Source organism: Trichophyton benhamiae, assembly GCF_000151125.1.
Source record: "Trichophyton benhamiae CBS 112371 chromosome Unknown Abenha-G-c-322p01.r1, whole genome shotgun sequence".
Lineage (NCBI taxonomy): Eukaryota > Fungi > Ascomycota > Eurotiomycetes > Onygenales > Arthrodermataceae > Trichophyton > Trichophyton benhamiae.
The window spans coordinates 686905-708486 of NW_003315110.1; the positions used below are offsets into that span (position 1 = coordinate 686905).

The 21582-nt window shown below is 49.0% G+C and overlaps 9 protein-coding genes across 9 annotated transcripts; 3 read left to right on the forward strand and 6 right to left on the reverse strand.

Annotated features, from left to right (window-relative positions):
• Positions 1-814: 814 nt before the first annotated feature.
• Positions 815-1734, reverse strand: ARB_06064 (oxidoreductase, short-chain dehydrogenase/reductase family; the record flags this gene model as incomplete). The annotated part of the gene is made up of 3 exons (XM_003015707.1): positions 815-1240; positions 1313-1614; positions 1698-1734. 3 exons carry the CDS (start codon positions 1732-1734, stop codon positions 815-817), a joined length of 765 nt encoding a protein of 254 aa, XP_003015753.1.
• Positions 1735-2262: 528 nt separating this feature from the next.
• ARB_06065 (uncharacterized protein) lies at positions 2263-4001 on the reverse strand (the record flags this gene model as incomplete). The annotated part of the gene is made up of 3 exons (XM_003015708.1): positions 2263-2413; positions 2481-2887; positions 2949-4001. The coding sequence occupies 3 exons, from the start codon at positions 3999-4001 to the stop codon at positions 2263-2265; spliced, it is 1611 nt and encodes a 536-aa protein (XP_003015754.1).
• Positions 4002-5221: 1220 nt separating this feature from the next.
• Positions 5222-6183, reverse strand: ARB_06066 (uncharacterized protein; the record flags this gene model as incomplete). Its single annotated transcript, XM_003015709.1, has 2 exons — positions 5222-5590; positions 5644-6183. The coding sequence occupies 2 exons, from the start codon at positions 6181-6183 to the stop codon at positions 5222-5224; spliced, it is 909 nt and encodes a 302-aa protein (XP_003015755.1).
• A 252-nt stretch (positions 6184-6435) lies between these two features.
• ARB_06067 (uncharacterized protein) lies at positions 6436-7227 on the reverse strand (the record flags this gene model as incomplete). Its single annotated transcript, XM_003015710.1, has 3 exons — positions 6436-6488; positions 6665-6775; positions 6831-7227. The coding sequence occupies 3 exons, from the start codon at positions 7225-7227 to the stop codon at positions 6436-6438; spliced, it is 561 nt and encodes a 186-aa protein (XP_003015756.1).
• A 2688-nt stretch (positions 7228-9915) lies between these two features.
• ARB_06068 (uncharacterized protein) lies at positions 9916-10930 on the reverse strand (the record flags this gene model as incomplete). Its single annotated transcript, XM_003015711.1, has 4 exons — positions 9916-10107; positions 10189-10501; positions 10600-10706; positions 10898-10930. 4 exons carry the CDS (start codon positions 10928-10930, stop codon positions 9916-9918), a joined length of 645 nt encoding a protein of 214 aa, XP_003015757.1.
• A 3710-nt stretch (positions 10931-14640) lies between these two features.
• On the forward strand, positions 14641-15395 carry ARB_06069 (uncharacterized protein; the record flags this gene model as incomplete). The annotated part of the gene is made up of 2 exons (XM_003015712.1): positions 14641-14928; positions 15078-15395. 2 exons carry the CDS (start codon positions 14641-14643, stop codon positions 15393-15395), a joined length of 606 nt encoding a protein of 201 aa, XP_003015758.1.
• An 829-nt stretch (positions 15396-16224) lies between these two features.
• On the forward strand, positions 16225-18270 carry ARB_06070 (uncharacterized protein; the record flags this gene model as incomplete). The annotated part of the gene is made up of 4 exons (XM_003015713.1): positions 16225-16646; positions 16739-17315; positions 17383-17452; positions 17513-18270. The coding sequence occupies 4 exons, from the start codon at positions 16225-16227 to the stop codon at positions 18268-18270; spliced, it is 1827 nt and encodes a 608-aa protein (XP_003015759.1).
• Positions 18271-19356: 1086 nt separating this feature from the next.
• ARB_06071 (uncharacterized protein) lies at positions 19357-20687 on the forward strand (the record flags this gene model as incomplete). The annotated part of the gene is made up of 2 exons (XM_003015714.1): positions 19357-19703; positions 19838-20687. 2 exons carry the CDS (start codon positions 19357-19359, stop codon positions 20685-20687), a joined length of 1197 nt encoding a protein of 398 aa, XP_003015760.1.
• Positions 20688-20751: 64 nt separating this feature from the next.
• On the reverse strand, positions 20752-21360 carry ARB_06072 (uncharacterized protein; the record flags this gene model as incomplete). Its single annotated transcript, XM_003015715.1, has 3 exons — positions 20752-20785; positions 20848-21069; positions 21179-21360. The coding sequence occupies 3 exons, from the start codon at positions 21358-21360 to the stop codon at positions 20752-20754; spliced, it is 438 nt and encodes a 145-aa protein (XP_003015761.1).
• Between the last annotated feature and the right edge of the window lie 222 nt (positions 21361-21582).

Consider the following 21582-nt stretch of genomic DNA (forward strand, 5'->3'; position numbering starts at 1 on the left):
CACTAAAAAATGGAAAAAATTGGAAAAATTCGCGATATAAAACAAAAATAAAAACTTCAATTTTTCTTCTCTTCTTCCTCATTCTTCATGCACGAGAATAACCGCAGATTCTTCACTGCTAACAATGCTAATGGTACGTATTTCTCCTGCTTCTGCTTTGATATTCACTCCATCCAAATGATGAACTTTGTTGTCGCCCCTATCATACAATTCCGTGGTGATTTACCTGTCCTAGCCAAACGGACTCCTGAACCAAAATAAACAACTTCCGCCTACTAGCCCTTGACCGATCGTTGAAGGGACTCCATGGCTAACTTGGCTCAAAGCTACTAGATTACCGGCTGTATTCAGATGGCTCTTGACAAGTCCCAAGAATGAAACCGTATTACTCGAGAACCTCGATGGATATGGAAGTGACGCACACTCGAGAGGCGTTGATCTGTACTCCGTAGAAATCTTCTCTTTTGTTATGTTGAGCCCTCATTAAGCTAAACTAGTTCAATATGGTATGTTGTATTCTGCTTGAGCCCTCTTATTTCCAAGCCTGCCGCACACAATAGCAATGAAGAAAAAAATTCACTCCATGCTAAATATTAAGGTGCTTTGCATCTAATGATTACAACATGTATCATTATTAACCTTTCGCCTGAGCTATTTCTACTTTCCTATGACATGTCCTTGCCAACCGTCTTTCCATACTTCAAGTACTTAAGCTGATATTCAGTCTCAGGTCTGACCGCAGGTTAATTTGTGTAGAGTTTCATGCCTGGTACTTGGCCAGGATTGGGTCGTTCCAGCTGTAGCATAGACTTGGTTAGTAAAATAAGACGCAATCACGGATCGTTATTACGGTAGGAAGGAAGACGAACGTGATGAATTTGCCGCTGAGATCATGAGTTGCATTCATGACGAGCTTGGCAATGACGGTGCCAGGCTGCTCTGGCTTCAGCAGCTTTCCCTCTTCATGGGCCTTGACGAATTTAGTGCTGTCCTTGGGACCGAGAATGCCGAGATGCTGACAGCGGAGGTGGTGCTGCATGTCGGTGTCAACCATGCCTGGGCGGATGGAAATAGAGACGATTTCAGGCTCCTCGTGGGCCAGAGTCATGTTGAGATGGTTCAACGCCGCCTTGGAGGAGCCGTACATGCCCCAGCCGTTGACGGGTCCGGTTGCAGCACCAGAAGAAGTGAAGACGACTCTGCCACGAACCAGGCGAAGATGCGGGATGCATTGCTTGACCTGTTAAATGATTGGTTAGCAAAGATAGCAACTAGTTAGGATAGAAAATAGAAACTGTAGAACCAAACATACAAGCTCCACGGCGCTGAAGAAGTTAATATCGTACGCCTTCACCCACTCTCGGTGGCAGAACTGGTCGAGGCGGGTGACGGGGGGAAGAACTCCGTGATTGATAACAAGGCCGTCGAGTTTGCTGTAGGACAAGAGAGCCTGGGCAAGGGCCTTATGGGCAACCTGGGGGTCGGTGATATCACCACAGACAACCTGCACCTGAGTGCCATACTGCTCCTTAAGCTCCAGCAAGGGGGCCTCAGTTCGGGCAACAACAACCACATTGCAGCGATGTGGCGCCTGCAAGAGATACTTAGCGATAGCTAAGCCGATGCCTGCAGTGCGGGACAGCTTTGTTAGTGGCTGGCTGATCTCACGCGTCTTCACATGGCGGTGACTGTCTTACCGCGAGAAGCACCCGTGAGGATGATAGTTTTGCCCATCTTGAAGGTCTAAACGCTGTTTTCTTGCGCGTAAGGAGGTGTTTTGTTCAAGGTTGTGTGTGGTTATCTAGAGAAAAGAAGAAGTAGTTGAGCAAAAGAAGAAGTGAGAGAAAGACACTAAGCAAATCACTAACTATTTATATGTGGGAGGTTTTGGTGGGCAAGGCCACTTCCGCCCTTTGAGAGCAGCAACACATCAAGGGGCTTCAGGGATAAGAGAATTTGGCAGTCTGTGTTCTTACATACATGAAATGTAGATCTAACTCGAGCTATTAATAATACATCCTGCTCCCTGTGGTTGCTTTATACAAGTCGAATAAGCTTACATCCCTATACAGACCATACAGGGAGAGGCTTGATTAATTGGTGGTAGACCATATATCTATTGACCGAGCATATAACTATTTTCTAGCAAAGATTTTATGATGTTCATTGTTTCATACTTTCATACTTATTCAGACCGAAAGAATTGATACCACATAACGTCGTAGTCTCGAGAGATATTGATAGAACCCTTGAACCCCTAATTTATGACTGTAACTCCCGTTTACCGACATGGACCAGCCGCGTAATACTTGTTCCATCTGGAAGGATTTCAATTTCCTCCTCGAGTCTGTAACCATTTCTATTTGGAATAACAATCGTCCAGAACCACCAGTAGACAATTGACAGTATAATTCTGGTCAACATTGTTAGTATGGTTACTTTGATTGAATAGAATAAGGAGACAAGACCGGAAGACTTACATGCCTACGCCAACAATGGCATATGTGGCGTAGAAGAAATGAACGTCTCCCCTTCCGTTCTTTGGAGGGAAGAATGGGGCAATAATCAGTAAAAAGCCGACCACCAATCGCAGCCATACACTGGGTACCCAGGTTCTGAACGGCCTCTGGAGTTCCGGCCGTCTCCATCTCCATCTAAGTAGAATAATGCCAAATGTTATGGCAATTCCAAAGAACTCGCCCGGGTATCCCTGAACATCAAGGATGAAGTTATAGATGTCTCCTGGTGGTGGGAGTAGTATAGTAAGCAAAGTAGGGATCATGTGAACCACTACGCCTCCGAGTGGTGTATTGAACGGCTCTGACGATGAAAGGTAGCGAGAAAAAGGGAGGAAGCCTTGTCTGGCTATTTCTTGGTTTACCCTGGCCTAAACATAGTAATCAGCAAGGTATCAAACGCGAAGACAGTTAATACGGAAGATAACTTACGGATGAGAAGATAGTGACCATAACCTTGCCAGCAGCCGATATGGCAACAAGGAGAGGGAGAACCGTTTTACCAAACCCCGGGCCAAACACACGCTCAAAAAATAATGCTGCAACCAACTGTCCACTGCTCTTGATCTCCTCGATCGGGACAACCATGAAGTAGGAGACATTAATGAGGGCATATAAGATGCAGACAGTCACGAACGCCATCAACCCCACGACTTTGACTGTTCTGATTGGGTTTTGGACCTCGTTAAGAACGACATTCGTCGTACACAATCCAGAAAACGAGCTAGAAACCTGTAAGAGAGAGGTTGCAAGGACGCCAAAGTCCCAATTAGAGCCTTGCCACATTCCATCCCAGGAGAATAGCTCAGGCTTCCCAGCGATGGTTTGGCGTTTCTGGAAAAGCACAACATAGAGTCCCGTGAATATCATGAACCCAACTATAGACAAAATCACCCATCCAAGAAAGTTTTGAATCCGGATACCGAGCTTGTAGAAGTAACCATGGATTATGCATACAGCGATTAAGAGGCCGACCGCAAACCCTCTTTGGGCTGCAACTGTTGGTTCCATACCCAAGGCAAAGAGCATATATTGGCCGAAGACAACGCAATTGGTTGCTGACACACCTAGGGTAACGGATGCAATTGCAAATAGGGTTGAGGCAAGGAATCTCGGCCGACGATAGGTGAATTCTAGATAGACCTTGTCCGCACCAGAACGTGGTAACATGCAGCCATATTCTGTATAAATTCCAAGATCGCAAGCTCTGACAGTCGCACTAACAAGCCATAGCAGGAGAGTGAGGCCAACACTCCCACACGACCGAACAACGCTGCCGGGAGTCGCAAATATTGAACAGCCAATCATCTGGGACATAACGAGGATATATGCGCCCCCGCACGTTATGTTCCTGCCATATGTCGCCGTTTCGGGAACTGTTACATTCTCAATATTGCGAAGCTCCTTCTTGGTGCGTGGCGCTGGCTGGTATTCTGAGCTGGGCTCAGGGGTAAGAAGCGGCCGGCATTCTTCCTCCTTGTACATGTTGGGAGGTAGTTGTTGTTGGCTCACCACTGTGATTGGATCTTCATCTGGTAGGTATAAATAATTTATGGGAAAACAAGAGTTTGTCGCGGAAAAAGCGGTTCAACAGACGTGTAGAAGCGTCCAGGCTATCCAATATATAAAGAATCATTTTGACTCGTAGTTCATAACCAAATTGTGGAGGAAGGCATTAAATTTGACGGTCATAGATCTAAGATACTACCGGCACGGGGTATAGATAAGGAAGTATCTTCACATTTTGATCAGCGGAGCCATTCCAGGTGCCCTCGCTCGGTCCGGTTCGAAATTCGTGTAACTCGCGGCACTGGCTGAAGGTTGTGCACATGATGGAATGTGGCTGGCGGAAGAATTAAACGTTTGTGAAACCCAGTTACCTCTTAAATTATCCGCCTTTCCTGGAGAAGAGAAAGTAGTCGATGACCCAGTCATTTAGACATATATGACAGCCTATCCCCTTCGAGATCTTGCTTCCTTTGTTTTGCTGGCTGCTTTCGCTGGCAGTGTGGAGTGCAGAAAAGCATTCCCCGTCCGTCCTGTTTGACGTAGATCATTTCTCACGAGGAAGATAACCTGTACTCACGTGTAGTTTGCTCTGATCTATGCTGTTTCGCATAGTTCGAGCAATAAGGGGAATGGAGCCTTGGAGGGATATCACGAACCGATGTTCCCGGTCACAAGTTGATTCACTGTTTCAGCACGACATCGTTCCCGCGGCCTAGCGAAATCACTCAACAACATTGTTTTTTTCTGACACTAAGCCCAAGGTACCCGGAAAGGTGCCTCGTGTTTGGTGCGGAGTTTGATACATATGTCGCAAGTGGATCGAGGCCCGTGATGAGCCTTTTGAAACCCTGATCAAGCAGACATGCAACCTCGTTCATGCCTGGGACAATAGTGAGTAGAAAATAAGGCAGCGAGTGCCCGATAAGAGGAAACAGGCCAGCGAGATAGTAAATTCTGCATAGTAGCGGGCTGTTTAATCCGCATTTCCTCCGAGCATAACAGAAAGGTTTGTTGGGTATTTCTTTCATTATAAGTATTGCGTAGGGAACGAATAGCAAGATTTCCATCACCTCCCTCAAAACTCTAGTTCGAACCATTCGCAAGAGCCATGAGCGCAGCGTGAGCTTGTAATATATCGATCGAAATAGAGACTAAGAATAAGGGAAGGGGAAAAAAGGTGAAAGAAATTGCAGTGTCTACGAAGCTACTTGTTCAGGTACTGGATCTCCATACCCAGGCACTCGCCAGCCCGCCCTCGCAAAGGAGGCTGTACCCATGATCATTGGGTCTGAAATGGCCCATAACGCCTTGACGTTATCAATCCCATCAGGGCAAGGCAAGTCAACCCAAGTCATCAGATTGTACTCGCGATCTTTCTTTGATGAAGAGAGCGAATATTTGACAAAGCTAGAAGGGAGGATGCTTGACCCTGCAAAGTCGATGATAGTGGTACGGCCGTCATCACCAATAATTATGTTGCCAGGCCAGATATCGGGGTGGCTAAATACCAGAGGCTCGCGGGATAGTCCTTGGATTTTCGGTTCGCGTTTCGCCATTTTCATGAACTGTATATTTTATTTTAGCCGATTTTCCGTTCAACGTAGATTATACTGCGTACCAGATTGAAATGTTGCTCGAGCTGATCTACATTGTGATAATGTCGACTAGCTCTGTAATCACGAAAGATGAGATGTGTAAATTTTCCTCCATCGATGGCAGCAGGACGAGCATTGGGTGAAATTGGTATTCGTAGAAGTTCTTGGACCATGAAAGCTACCTGCCGGTGGACTGCCTCCCTTTCTGCGGGTTCTGAGGCGCTTTCTAGGATCTGGCTCCCGGACCGTCCTGGGATATATTCCATGACAATGTATACCTTTCTACCCGCCTCAAACGCATAAAAGATTGCTGGTACCCGAGCATGGGAGCGTAGTTTCAGGAGTTCACGATGTGCCATGGCCTGGGCCAGGACCTCGTTCCACTCCACTGCAAAGCCATATTTAATCCAGAATACCGGCGCTTCTGAGGGAAATGCGAGTGCAGCCGGGTGTTTATCATCCGCAGTGCACATCTTCAAGATTTCAGCTGCTGTTGGAAGATACACACCGGCTGGGGGTTTTACACCCCAGTACTCCCTCGTCAAGGACAACTTTTCTTGCATAACTATAACGAACGGAGAGTGTATACTCGTATAGTAGAAGACAGTTAAGAGGGGGGGGATAAAATCAACTTGTTCAGCTTGCTGGTTGAGGCCTCTCTGTGTCAGTCTGGCGCTTGTGGTCTGGGGTTGAGTTGATGCGGATGTCGAACAAAGAAGGTTTAGCGCTGGAACGGGTTAGACCCACATTGTGCTTTGTCACCAAATGCCAAGGCTGTTAACTGAGGTACCTAGCATGCGATGCGACGGGCCGGCTTATTCAGCAGCCGGGGAGCTGCTGAAAGTTCCACGCGCCGAACCAACAACAACTATATATATCGAACGCGATGATTGGGAGTTAGTTACTCCGTACAATAGAACGCATAAGAATAGCGCCCGGGGCATTGAATATACTACCCGGTCACACTATTTATAATACCTTGCTAGACAAATGGACGGCTCTCACCCAACGAATGCCCGCATATCACACGGGTGAGCTAGTTACCAATAAATCTTAGTGAATGTAACAGGGTATTCTCTTCGACCTCTTCAGTGGATATGATTCGAAGGAAGTAGTCCAAAATTCCACTTTGGCCGAAGTAGGGCCTCCATTTTGCTAGACATCGTCAGTATATATATAAACGGTCTCATATATTAACAAGGAAACTTACCGTCCCGGCTTGCATCTGCTAACATTTCTGCAACCTCTGCCATGTAAGTAGAGTTACTCCTCCACAACATATCGATTTGAGATAGCACTGCCTCGAGGCCATCAAGGCTTGGGCTGCCACTCCTCCGCTCCTTGTCTGCTAGTTCTAGAGAGCTTAGGAGGTTGTGTAGTTCTCCGGCATCTCCTCCTTTGAACTTCGTGCGCAGCGAGCGGATCATATTCTCTTCTACTTCTTGAGACAACTTGGGTAGATCCTTAGTAGGTGCTGCAACAGGTGATTTTGGAGTTTGGTCATCCATCTTCTGCGCAGACTTGGAAGGGTATTTATCTAAATCTGACCCTGCTTCCTGCGCCGGGTTGACCGGTGGCCCAGCGGTGTTCTCCATGTTCTCATCCATGAGGGCTCAACTTCCTGGCGTGGATGCCTAGTTATATCAAGAACAGCGACCTAAGATGGGCCGCTTAAGGGATGACCAATCCGCAACGACGACGGGCCGGAGTTTGACAAGGGACTCTAGCCGCCTCCCAGGATGACTCAAGGCTTCAATGCTCTAAGATGACAGCTTCTCAGTCATGTGGATACAGGGAAAGTCCTCGCAAGCGGCTAAGAATAGCTATTTAATCCAGGGTTCCAAAATCGCGAGTTGGTTAAATGAAAGCACTGGCAGACGGGTGCCTTCCAGTGGGGTTCTTCTATATGAGCTCCTCTATTCCAAGTGTATCTATTGGCGAACAGTGGCCAGGGTGGCATTAGGCAAACGGACAAGCATCAGGCAGAAGTCGAGCAGGTGACCAAAAAGGATCCAACTCTTAAGCGCCTGCTCACCAGTTGAGCTCGTTGGTGCCTGGCGAGAATGCGAGATGTTGCGACTTTCTAGATATTCAAGGCTCGAGCTCAGCGAGCTCAGCCGCCGTCAGGGGTGGTGGCTGCTTATGTAACGCGGGATGCTGGTCGTTTCTAGGGCTTTTCTCGGCTGCTGCCTGAGACGACATCCAAACGACCACAGCAGCGATTGAGGGCTGAAGGCAGCCGTGGAGGGGACAGATGACATATGCCACCTACAGATGGCAAATACCACTTCAGCATATGAACAAGAATATGGTGATGTCGTTTGGAGGATCCAAAAAAATGAACGCCGAGATTACCGGCGCGAGAGTTGACGTGGATTGCCCTCGGCCAGAATCGAACTGGCATTTCCAGATATCCCAGCGAGTTGTGCTCCTGAGTCATATTTGAATATGAGACTGGCGTGATAGCCGCTACACCACGAAGGCATTTTGCTTGGCCCAGAGTCGAGGGAAACAAGCCTACATTGCTATGGATATTTCGCTACATACATATACCAGAGTGGGGCACACAATGACAGGCTGCGAAACAAATATGACATGGGGGCAGCTGGCTCTTCAAGAGGTGGATGGCATAACATGCAGCATTGTTATGCGCCTGATAGCCATACCCAGTACTCCGTACTACGGGGCCGTTGCAATATCTACTTCGAACGATCAAGTACAATCCCACAAGCTGCCTGTGTCGAGGGTGCCAGTCTCGACATTTTGAAAGCTATAATGAAACCCTAGACATCGAAGTCTTTCATTCCCAAGGTGTATGTCTATGTCTCAAGGGACTAGAATTAAACCCATAACCAGACGTGTGTTTGCCCGGATAATCATTTCGGACCAGAAATCAATGTTCCAATAGCTGCCGTTTGGACTCAATCTCTATGACTACGTCAAGTATCTAACCTCAAAAGATATATAGATTACTTTTCAATCCCAAAATTATTTAACTTCTCTCTCTTTACTCCATGTAGTCCGCAGCTCCATACAGTCGAAACATGTGACGTGGAAACGTATCACGTGATATATCTGCGGCACCCCTGTTGCACGGCGGAAAAGAGCATTGCAAGGGGAGAATTGCATGCCACCTTTCTTTGGTACTATAGAGCAGAGCTTCATCCAGTCGTCACTTCTGGCTAAATACCTGGGATAAAGCTGCTACATACCCTCTCTAGCACCCCAGACCGTCGTTCCTTACAGCCGCAGTCATGACACGCGCACAGCAAACTCTTTCTGTTGCTCTGCTTGTCACGTCCGTAAGTTGGGCATCATATCAATTTTGACTCTATTATAGGCATTCAAGAATAAAAAAAAAGGTCCTTACGTTAACCCTTATTCAAATTATTAGCTCTACCTGGCCCTCTATCTCGGACTGCTACCTCTGAACCAAACCATCCAAGAGGAAATCATCCCACATGTACGTTTCCCCCTGAAAACAGACCAACCAATTGAACCGCGGAGGAATGCATTGGCTAATTTATTCCAACCTCTCTACAAAGCTCCCGACATACTTCCTTATGGTCTTAGGCTCCTATCTTCTCTTCAGGCTTGGCTGGGGAGTATTCACATTCAACGACGTTCCCGACGCATATAAATCCCTACAAGCAGAAATAAATCAAGCAACCACCGAACTAAGGGCAATGAACGTTGATATAGATTAAACTTTGGTAGCAGATACAATATCAGTGAAATGATTGGAATGAAGTGGGTGGACTCATGACGGTCATGGAGGAAAGACATGAGGGGGAACTATCTGCGTCTTATATAAATTTGTATTTATATGGGTTGCTTCCTTAATTTTTGCGGACATGGGATCTTTTTTTTTTCATGAGAACTGTTAATTAGCGGCGCTTAGGTGGGTAGACATATACTATAATTATAATTTACATGACTCTCTTTTTTTTTTTCTTAGGCCGATAGATAAGTCTTAAAGGGGAGGGCCGAGGTCCTTATTACTGCGTTAGCTGAATTACATTATTCTTAGTGAAATAGATAGGGTATATTCTGACCGCCCTTTCAGCAATGTCATGAAGGCGTATCTGTATCTATCGTTCACATAAGACGAAAGAAAATGCTCGATTCGTAGGAAAGGCCAGGATTCGAAACCGTATGAACAAATAGAGACAATGAGAGAGAAGTGACAACCATGTAACGTATGATAAAAACAAAATCTAGATGGTTTCTTCTGGGTAGCCTCCTATGTAGCTATGAGAGGGTTCTCTTTGGCTAGTCGGTCATGCTCGTCGATATCACTTAGAGGCAAGGGTCAGTATCCCGGCACAAAACATAGACGCATAGACATATGAATAGGAGAGGGGGGGAACTAACGTGGCTTCCCATGGGTAGCAGATCCAAACATCTCCGCTAGTTACGGCAGCAAGATATCGGTTCTCGGCGAGCATTTCTGGTGGGAGCTGGCCCTTCTTTGGCTTATCCTTGTTCTACACAGCGAGGGGGGTTGAGTTAGTCCTGTTTAGTTCTCCCATCTTTTTACGAAGGATGACGCAGAAATGGATGCTTACATGTAGGACAAAGATGGAGAATGTAGTCTTCTCTCCTTGTCGGCCAAGCTGCTTCTGCGCAAGCTCAACGTCCTTCTCGAGTTCACGAACGGCATACTCGAGGGTGGTGCGGGTATCGTCAACTTCGTCAACGATAAGAACATTCTTTCCGATCAGATTGGCCATCTCCAGCGAGCTGAGATCCAGCCATTGAGTGCGTGTGACTTTGGTGCCGGGGACCTCCTCGGGGTCTCCTCTACCTAGATCTTCGTACAGCGAAAGTCCAATAGCCTGGATAGGAATATTTGGGGAATCCTTCTTTTTGAGGAACGATCTATATAGCACACCCCCCAGTTAGACACCGAAATGGGAAAAGAAAAAAAAAAAAGATGCGTTCCATGGGTCTCAGCCAAACTGATATTGCTTCCGTACCTTAGCATTCTTGCGGGGACATATCCTCCTCCGCCGATGGCAATCATGAGGTTCGGGCGGAATTCCTCGAGGATGCGGCCTGCAGAGGCCTGGCACAGTTTATGCACCTATATATTGTCAGACACATACTAAGCCTTGTCTCGGGTTGTATGCTTGTATCGTGTATGCTGGCTCCTAGGCGAGGGTATGACAACGGGGAGTAAGGAAGAGATTAAAAGCTGGCTCGCTTTTCGTCTCTCATGTATCTGGGAAGAGGAAGACAAAAGGTACTCCGAGCAGAGGCTCTCTCATTCCGTACCTGGTTGTATGTGACGTAGACTTTCTCGACCATGGTGGCTGGCTGATCCCTGGACTAGTGATCTATTGACAGACTGGTCTCCTGTGTATATACTCCGTACAACTATGCGCGAGTCCCTTCTATATAAAAACAACTGTAACGCATTAGCAAGTCGCTCAAGGAAAGAACAAAAAAAAAAAAATTGCACTCCCTTGGAGGGGCAAAATAGCGGAGTTGAGGCGCTGGTCGCCCTGGTTATTGCGACAGCTCTATGATCGCGGCGCAGCAGCAAGTTCAATAATAGTTAACTAATTCACGTACCTGACTTGAGGCAATATAGGTATTCCACCCGCTAGCACTGGCCGGTATACCGGGTCAAACAGACAGGGCAAAACTCCGTCACCAAGCAAAGCAACCTGAATCCCTCTTGAATGTCGCTGTTGCTGGAGCATGCGACAGCCCGCGGAGGCCGCCGCGAAGGCCTTTTGCAGCCTCGAAACTTTTTTTTATTTCTAGCTGATTGATAAGGGCTCGAGCCCTAAGAAGCTAACTATCTAGGGTACATCGGCATGCCCGTTCGGGATATCTACGACCGCGACAAGGTGACGACCTAAGTACATCGACGACGACGATGGCGGGAGAGACGAGAGACGAAGACAGGTTTGTGGGAGACTGAATGTTGGCAGTGATGGGCAGTGAAGAGGAAGAAGATGGCACTAGACAACGGACTTGACGGGGCGTTGAGCCTTCGTCTCGAAGATGGCTGTTCATGCCTGCAGGATCGCCAGAGCGCCACAAAGAGATACGAGACGGATAGCCAACTAAGTAGTGGTCAATGCTTTGTGGAAGGCTTCGATGGCGTCGTCGCCAGTCCAGACTGGTATCAAGTATATACACTTAACAGCAAACATCTGGACAGGCCCAACAGCGGCCGGCGCGGGATAGCTCAAGCTGCCGTGGGGGTTAGGAGAGAGGGGGGGAGAGAGAGCTTACTTCGGGTTCGATCGAGGCATATGTGAGCTGGCAAGATCTTCCTCAGGCATACGGAGTAAGCAGGAAGAATGTCTGAGCACCGTTCCGAGACAGATGATGAAGGATGTTCCCCGTATAAACCGATGATGACTTGAGCTCGTTCGCCGGCCAGCTAGCTATGGCGATTGTTTCGGCATCTAAAGTAAGGCAACGCTTACGACGGGAGTGCCACCCACCGCCACTACTCTATCTTAACAGGACCTGTACGATGGCACTCCGTACTTTTGGTCGTGCGACTTTCATAAATCAATTATTATTATGCAGGGAGCAGCTTCGAGCAAGCCTGAGCCGAACTGGCGTTTACATGGGGAAGCAAAGGAAAAAGGGGGAGTAGAGGGAAGGGAAAAAAAAAGCTAAAGAGCTTCAGTTACAGCAAACTGGGATGGACGGTGACAAGTTACATTCACAGGGGACCCCGCTCGTATTAGTTCGGTTCTGTCCAGCCATTGTCTTGCTGGCCTGTGTGGTGATTCGTGGTGTCAAGATGTACAGAGACTTGACAGAGTTGAGATAAAATAATAATATGATGTCGACATCATCCTTACACGGAGAAGAGTAACTTCTCCAGCGCGGGCCCAAGCAAATTAATCCACCTGACTTAAGGGACAGGGATCAATTTTGTGGAAACGTGAAAGGGAAAGAAAAATAATTACTATTATTCTCCAGAGAAGAGAGAAAGCCGCCTTGTGTGAACAAGCATGTTCCTCTGCAAGTTTGTAAGTAGTCTGGGCGAAAAGCATCTCAGGGCTGCAAACGAGCTAATGAACGAACGAACTCCAGCCAAGATGTGTCAAGATCGGATGATCCCTGTGAAATCGTCCAGCGCGGGCTTTGAGCTTTTTGTCTTTTGTCAAGGGTCAAGGACAGGCCTGGTCGGTCGTGACATTATCTCTGTGCATGCATATTCTTACGCAGCGTTGTCCGGGTATACATGCATAGTCGAGCAAGCAGGTGATCTTCGGAGGGTTGCAGTCGCAAAAAGGGAACAAACGGGGTCCCTTGTCAGCTTTGAAGAGAACAAGGAATTCGATCTCCTGCGCCATCTCACACTATTTCGGACTATTTTATAGTCGAGCTCCAGTTATGGATTGGCACGATAATAATAAGTATATACATATGCATGGAATTACTTTAGTGTTGGCAGTTTTGCGCAGCTGGAGCGTACGACCTGGTGGCCCATATCCCAGGACCACGGATCCCGGGTCAAGTTCAACAAAGATAAGAATGGCGATTATGACTGAAGAGGGGGGAAGGGGGAGGGGAGGAGACCTGTCTACACAGCAGCTGAGAAAGAAGGCTGGTCGCCAATTGAGTATCTGAAATCCTTTTTGCTTCCAGAGCAAGCATCACACGGGAACACCAAGACGATTTTGGTGATATCAACTTCGGATGGGAGCAGTTCCTACTGGCCGTGGGCTTGGTATTTGTGCAACCGTCAAAGCTCCCAAGAGAAAGAAAAAGGGAGGGAGTTTTGACTTGTGAAAATTTGAAAGAAAAAAAAAAAAAAATAAAAAAAAAAGCCAACGGAAGGGGAAGGGAAAAGGAAAAGGAAAAAGGAAAACGGCAAAAGGGCAAAAGGAGGGCGTCCGCCTATTGCAAGCCATCTTCGGTGGTTGAAGGGACAGGAAAAGGTGACCTATCCCATAAGGGGTGGTGACAGCTCACCCGCCCGGAAAGGAAGAAGAAACGCCCACCGGATCGTACCCACGGCGTCGGAAGCCATCCCCACGATCGGCTGTTCTTGTTCTAATTCGTGCTCGCCCTCTCTCTTCTCTTTTTTTCTGGATTTCCATGGGTCGAAGGGAGGGGAGGCGGGCGGGCTACACACCACTGGGTCTGACAAGATTCACGTCTGTCAGGGTAGGTTTTTCGAAACTTCCAAATTTACTTCCAGTTCGAGAAGTTCTGCGGAACCAATCTACGCTGTTTCCATGCATGTTAAACAAAAGCTGATTACTAGACACAGCTCTCTTCCGCTCTCTCTCTCCCTCTCTCAGCCGTGCAATAGCGGATGGCAATAAAGGGGAGGGGGGGGGAGGGGGGTGTTCAAGAGATCTGGCTGATGGGGGCGAGTTACAGCCTGATCTGAAAACCCCCCCCCCCCCCCTGTCTGCTCAACGTCGAGACAGTATAGGGTTAGTTGAGAAAGCTGAGGAGAGAAAGCAAACCAAAACCAAAGGAGGCGAAGGAAGATAAACGGAAACAGAAACAGAAACAGCAGCAACAAGAGGGAAAAGAAAAAAAAAGGAATTCCTGCAGGCGGTGGGCTCTGAGGAAGTTGGGCCTGCAGGAACAAGGCCAGGCCAGCACACGGCCCCCAGGTGGGAAGACGAACACAAGGACGTACAGTACATACAGAGTACGGAGTACATACACGGCTGTCCCCTCGAATGCGCTTGCATGTGTCGACTGGAGCTCTCATCGTCCTTTCGAGTGTGGAATCAATGCACCTCCGATGAGCCCATAATAAACCCATCGACCGATGGGGCCTTTGGGCTCCAACTCGAAGTGCAAGTGTGAAGAACTAAATAATTAACAATAGCTAGCTGCTGGCTGCAGGCCCCGTCTAAGCACCAACAGGGATGGGGGAGAAACGGGCGCCAGAGAAAAGGAATAGTAGCAGAGACTAGGGGAAACGACGTGACGATGAGGCCCAGAAGATCCTGCTTTTTTTGAGGCTGAAGAGTGCAGGCAGGCAATATAACTAACTAACTAATAATGATCAATGATTAATGTGCGGCATCCAGCTGGTCGAGAGTTATATTATGTTACCAACCAATATTAATCCCCCGTGTATAACTACAGTAGGTAGAGGCACCGGCGAGAAGTACCTTTTCCCTTCCCTCCTGCGTCTCGTCTCGTCTTGTCTTGTCTCGTCTCATCGTCTCGAACCGCTTCTCGACAGCTTCTCGACTGTTTCATCTTCTGCTGCTGCTGCTGCTGCTCTTCCTGTTATAAATAGTTCTTCTGCACAGCTCGCGGCGGCCCCCCCCTTGATCCCTGGATATCTCTGTCTGCCTGTCTGCCTGCCTCTGCTCACCCCCGTATCCCAGTCCCTGTCCAGTCCTCCTCGTCTGCCTGTCCGAGGGACAATCGGGGTCTAAACAGTACCATCGAGCAGTGCCATGCCAGCGGTAAGTATGCTTAGGTGTTGATGCTGTCCCTGTAGAAGAAAAGACACAAGAATAATACACAGCCAGCCAGCCAGCCAGCCAGCCCGAAGAGTCTCGTCTCAGCCGGCGTAGTTAGTCCTCTTGCTCGCCCCCAAGGGCCTCTCCTGAAGAACTGGCCGCCCCCTTCGCCTCCTCGCTCTCCTTTTCACCATCTTATATCTGTCGTTTTCTTTTCTTTTCTTCTTCTCTTCTTCTTCTTCTTCTTCTCTTCGTCGTCTCTTCTACCTCTCTCCGTCGCTAGGGCTGCCTTGACCTCTTCCACTGACACTGGCGGCCGCCCCAAACAGCACCAGCAGCCCGTCGACCCCCGTTGAAACAGCGCTCCTCGAGTCCTGCGAGTCCTGCGAGCCCTGCGAAAGGCGTCCCTTTGATCCGTCCTGTCTCGTTCTCGCCCGTCGTCGCCGTCTGCGGTCGTCGCGGGCCCTGCTGCAAGGCTCGCTGCAGCTTCTCCTGCGCAAACCTCCCGTCGCCGCCGCCAGTCCGCATCTCCAACCACCAGAATCTCCACCAACTGCTGTACAGCTACCACAACGTCTGCCAACGGCCAGCCACAGGCCACAGCACAACCTACAACCGCCGGACACCCGCGAATGCGACGCTCCTGGCTGCTGCTCTGCGATAGCCGTCGACTGCTTCCCCTCTACGGCTCCACCAGCTCCAGCGTGCCCATCGCCGTCCCCCACCCAAAGCCGGCCTGCGACAGCCCTTAACCCCTGCCCTTAAGTCAAGGACTCGGCCGGGGGGGAGGTCGCCTTTCGTATACTCCCTCGAGTCAACATAGTTATCGTCTCCCTGCACATCGCTCTGCGCAAGCTTCCCCGGACTCGAGCCTGCTCGCTCTTCCCTTAGCCGCGGCCGCTGCAGCTGCGCTCACTCGCTCGCCCGCCCGTTCTCCGTTTGCCCTGCTCCGGCCCTCGCCCTCGCCCTCGCCCTCGCCGTCTCTCGCTTACGGGTTTGGACGTATAACGGTCAAGGCACGGCCGTTATCCGTCTCTTCAAACTGTCCTGCGAGAGAGAGAGCGTCTTGCGATACCGGCCGGTTTTTAGTTCTCCACACTACTACTACCTATACTACTCCTACTCCCTATACCTACTACCCCTTCTACGACCGTCACTCTGGCGCTCTCAACTTCTTCTCTGACCATGAACCGCATGCTCGATCCCCCCCTGCGAAATCCATTTCATGCGCCTCCCGTCAGCGACCTCACCGCGAAATCAAGGACTATACCACTGCTCTCCCCCTCGGGCCCCGCAGGCGACTCTGTCAGTCCCAGTGACCCCATGGACATGAGCCCGTCTGCCTCGACCTCGACCTCGACCTCGATGGCTCCGCCGCTCCAGAACGGTGCTGATGCAGATGCTGCCAACCCCAATGCCAATTCCAACGCCAATTCCAATTCCAATGCCAATAATGCCAATGCGAATGCCAATGCGAACCACACAAACGGCACAGCTATGGACTCCGCACAGTCGCAATCTACCAGCTCGAACCACCCAATCGGTGCTGCAGCTGCAGGACAGCAACCAAAGGTCGTCCAGACGGCTTTTATCCATAAACTATACAGGTTTGAGCCTCCCGCCCCCTCCCCTTTTTTTTTCCATGATGTGAAACTACTTGCGGTGATATGCGCGGACCTGCTAACGGCTTTTTCTACAGTATGCTGCAGGACCCAAACATCCAACATTTGATATCGTGGTCAAGCTCCAACGAGAGCTTCGTCATGTCTCCTTCGTCGGACTTTTCAAAGGTCTTATCGTACGTTATACCATCCATTCTAGCGATTATAGTTGGTGGACTGTTTCAAACTAATAAGATGTATAGGCAATATTTCAAGCATACCAATATATCGTCATTTGTCAGACAGCTAAACATGTATGGCTTCCACAAAGTGAGCGATGTATTTCACACAGGGTCTCCAGACTCGCCAATGTGGGAATTCAGACACGGAAATGGCAGCTTTCGAAAGGGTGATGTCGCTGGTCTCCGAGACATCAAGCGGAGAGCTTCAAGACATGCGCTGATCCACCGAGACTCTTTCTCAACTCACAAGGCCAATCAGTCACAGCCGGGTACTCCCGCGGAGGGAGCCATGGACGGTTTGGACCCTAGAATGGCCAGTCTGGAACAATCCTTGTATGACATGCATAACCGCCTGGCGCGGATGGAGGATCACAACGCGCTTCTAAGCTCACATTGCCATGTCCTCGCCGAGGGTCTGGCCAGATGTCATCAGGTGAGAGGACTACACCCGCTAACCCTTCATTTTTTTTCGACCTATCCACTAACTTTCAAACCGATAGTGGACAAGCACGATGTCCTCCTTTATAGTCACCATGGTTCCGGATACCGAAAATTCTATACACAAAGAAGGTGAGTTCTGCATCCCAGATACCAGCAATGTCTAGAAGTATAACTAATGTTCGATACTAGCTGCAAACATGCAACGTGAAATAACCCGGCAGCTGGAGTATATCCGGACTCTAGAGAACCCCCAGGAAGCCATGCTGGCAGGTCGACAACCCTACTTCTCCATGTCCATGGACCCTGGCCCTCCCCCACTCTCCCCGCGCCAGGTATGCCAGGATGACGGGAGACGGCCGTCTGGAATCCGCCATCCCTTACCACCCCATATCACCATCTCACCGCACCGTCAAGGCTCTCTCGGCGGAAACCCAACTCCGATCTATAGCAAACCTCAGATCCCGCACCAATCCAACCTCCATCCTCTGTCATCAGTCACGTCTCCCCCAGGGCCCAACCTTGCCCGCCGACACACGTCAGCAGACATCAGACAGCACGGTTGGCCCCCATCAGCCGGTCCCTCTCCCAGCTCACAGTATGGCCACAACCCATCCATGCAATGGCCTTCTTCACCAGGTCGAAACCACAATTCCTCTGACCAGCATGTCCGAGATGCATTGGCGCGGTATGAGCTCGGTGGACCACGACGGCAGCAAGAACAGTTCAGACAAGTTACGCCACCTTTTCTTGACCCAGCCCAGCCGGACAATGGCTGGGCTATCGGAGGGCCCAAGTTCCCGCGTCCAGTAGAGTCAATGCCCGCCACCCGTCGATCAAGCATGGCAAGCAACGTACATTCACTGCTGAACCCATCTAGCGCAGCTGAGCGGGTAGACGACCCCGATGGCCCACTGGGAGAAGACCGGAAACGAAAGAGGCTCCAGTGACGAGCCAGCTTTCTTTCCCTTCCACCATATATATCAATTCTCTTTCGTTTTTTTTGTTTTTTCTGATTGTTAGTTTTCTTTTTGGTTGTGTTCTCTTCCATCTCTATTATACCATACCAGAAAGCCATCTTGGATCCCTTCAAGCATCCCTTTTTCTAAAAGTGAAAAAATACCCATTTGCTTTTACAGCCATCGCCATAACCAGCTTACTGTTATTGTGATTTTTTTGTATATCTCCGACTTCTTTCCCTTTTCAATTTGCCATGCATCGATGACAGACGGCGTCCTCTCTCTTCTTATATACCACCAGCTACCCGTCTCCGTCAACCAGGCTGTTTCTTTCCGGCGTACAGGATATATACATATATCCATCTCGTTTACTCTCTTCTCTCAGTTTACCACCCTCTACTTTGTTTTTCTTTTCCTCTTTCAACCCACCCTTCTCCATTCATTCAAATCCCCTTCTGCCTGTCTATCTCATTTACCTCAGGCTCTTCACGGTTACAGGGTGTTAGGTCGGACGGTCCCCTTTCTGTTTGCTGTACAGTAAAGCCATTGGGAATGGGATTTACAGCTCCTAGTCTAGGCTTTTATGTGTCTTTCTTTCTCTTTGGGAGGAGGCGGAATGGTGGGAGGGAGGTGTTTTTTTCTTTTTGGATGGATCCAGCATTTGTGCAGAGGCATGCATATACCATGGCATAGGGAGGTAGTTGTAGCTATTTTATCCTTAGTTAAATGTGCAAAATGAGAAGCTTTTAGCCCAGAGACTTCTTTCAATATCCAGTCCCTCCTAGGCATGTTAGGAGTAGCTATGGTGTCTTTCTAGCTATGTCTCTATGTCTATTGCTATCTCTTACTGTAGGATGCCGAGAAGGGACCTTCCCACTTGTCTGCTAGCAGACTTCCTGACTATAAATATCTTCTTCAACAGACAAACAAGGCTCACCCTCCATACTTATACAACCTCCATTCAAATATTTTTCGATCCATCTACTCAGCTACCGAATTGGCCCTGGGCTGGCTATACATTGCTAGCTATAACCCAGAACTCTTGGCGTTGGCGAGGTTAATTTTGGGTGTTCAGGGATGAAAGACTCACTCCCGCTCTCTCCGCCCAGCAAGCTGCAGAAGGCGAATACCATAGGCCAATTGGACGATGTAGGCGGGGGATATACCTCAGATTCAGCCGGGAGTTCGAATGACAGTTTATTCTTCAGTGAAACGTCGAGATCGACCAAACGCCAGCGCCAGATGGCGACGCGGAAGAAGAACTCAAACACGTCAGAGACACCAGAGAAAGGAGGCAAGAAGAGAGTCGCGTCTGCTTCGGCAGCGAGGCAGGAAGTGATACCAGAGAAGAGGCAGAAGACCGTTGAGCCTGCTGAGCCTGTTGAGCGTGTGGACGAAACTGCTGCCTTGCCCGTCAGATCAATGTTTGTATTTTGCTTTCTTTTATAGTCCTTTGTTTACATATTTTCTGGTTTCGACTACATATTTTTTTTCGTTTATTCTTTCTAGACCTAACTACCATGAGAGAAACGCAAAAACACGCTGACAAGATGGATAGGAACCCATTCAAAACCACAGTCCAGTTCATCATCGGGCCAGACGAGGAGGAGTTCCAGGTTCACTCGTTTTTGCTAGAATCTACTGGGCTCTCGGCCTTCTTCGACTTGGGAAAATCTACAGGTCCAGTCAAGCGTCCGGACCTAGACTCCAAGGCATTCACAGACCTGGTGGAATGGCTGTATGGCGCCCACATGCGGCCTGGAGTGGCCGTGGACACGGCTGCAAAGTACAACAATTTGATTGATTTGTACTCTATTGGCCAGAAGATGGGAGGAGAAAGCTGGATGAAGCTGGTTATGAAGCAGATGCTTGAACTATTCGATCAGACCGGGAGAAAGGTCCCGGCAGAGCTGGCTTCCGTTGTATACGAGAAATTCTCCCGGGGAAGCGGAATGAGACGTCTATGGGTGACCTTGAACGTCGTTGGCGAGATGGAGGGAGAGTGTGCCAATGTTGACTTTCTGCAAGAAGTGAACCGGATGCAACGATCCGTGATACAGAAGGAAAAGATCTATATGGAAAGCCTGCTGGAGCCTTTCAGGCAGCAAAAGAAGCCACCGGGCCCAAAACCACAACCCGTTTCTGGAGAGCCATCAGCATCGCAGAACGGCACGACAGCCCAGCCTGCTAAAGGACTTGTTGAAAAGCAGCGCCAGCAACAGGAGAAGCAATCACAGCCGCGGTCACAGCCAGAAACCGCATCTCAGCCAAACGGAGAAGGGAGGACACAAGCTAACTCGGCATCAACACCACAGAGTCAGAGGAGCCAAAAGAGCCGTGGGCTCACTACCTGTGAGGATTTATTGAGGAAATTCCAATCCGGACAACCGAAGGACGATGCAGCATGATGGAATGACGGGTCATTTTCTCCCTTTCTTCGATTTTCTCCGTGACAGAACCTCATCCAAATAACTACTGGCCCTCTTTTTCCCACCAGGATCCGCCCCTGAAGCAGCTGGCGACTGGTCACTGGAAGTTTTCCCTTTCTTGCCTTTACCCAACGCTGACCTGCCGTCTTCCTCGTCACTTTCCTCGACTATCTCTTTTTTCTGGCTGGGGGTTGGACCGGTCTGTTTGGTTTGGGCGTTGGCGTTTTTCAACCTTGATGCTTCGGCCTTTTGAAAGTTTTTGCCTAATAGCTGCTTCCGAAGCTTGTCATTAGAGCTGAGTTCAGTTCGTTTGATGCAGCCGTCAGCTTCTTTCTGCGGAATAGGAGCTCCCAGGCCCAGTCTACCAAAACGCACGAAGTCGCAAAATTAGCTTAGAGACCTTCTACATTTTACACAATTAAAAAAAAAGACACAAAAATACAAATACATCCACACAGGCTGCTACTCACTTCTCTGGGACTGCCGTGAATATCTCATCTTCTTCCTTCTGGAGCTCTTCTTCAGACTTTGCATTGGCTGTTTCATCGGCCGTTTTAGGAGGCAGCCAGGATGCGATCAGTCTCTGGCTTCTCGCAAGAGCAACGTTGGCTCTGTTGAATATCACATCCGCCTCGGAGCTCGTAGCCGGCATCTTTCTCCTTCGTCTTTCTTCTGCCGCCCGTTCAGCTTTCTGGTAGTCCCAAATTCTTTGATATCAAAATGAAATTCGGCAAAGTTGAAGAAAGCAAAACAAGCATTTATTAGGCTCGTAATTATCGTATTGATATTTCAGTACCGCCCACGCTCTTTTTTGCGGTACCCGGAGCAGATCGGGCTGTATTTGTATCCGTATTACCGCGCTCTACCACGTTTC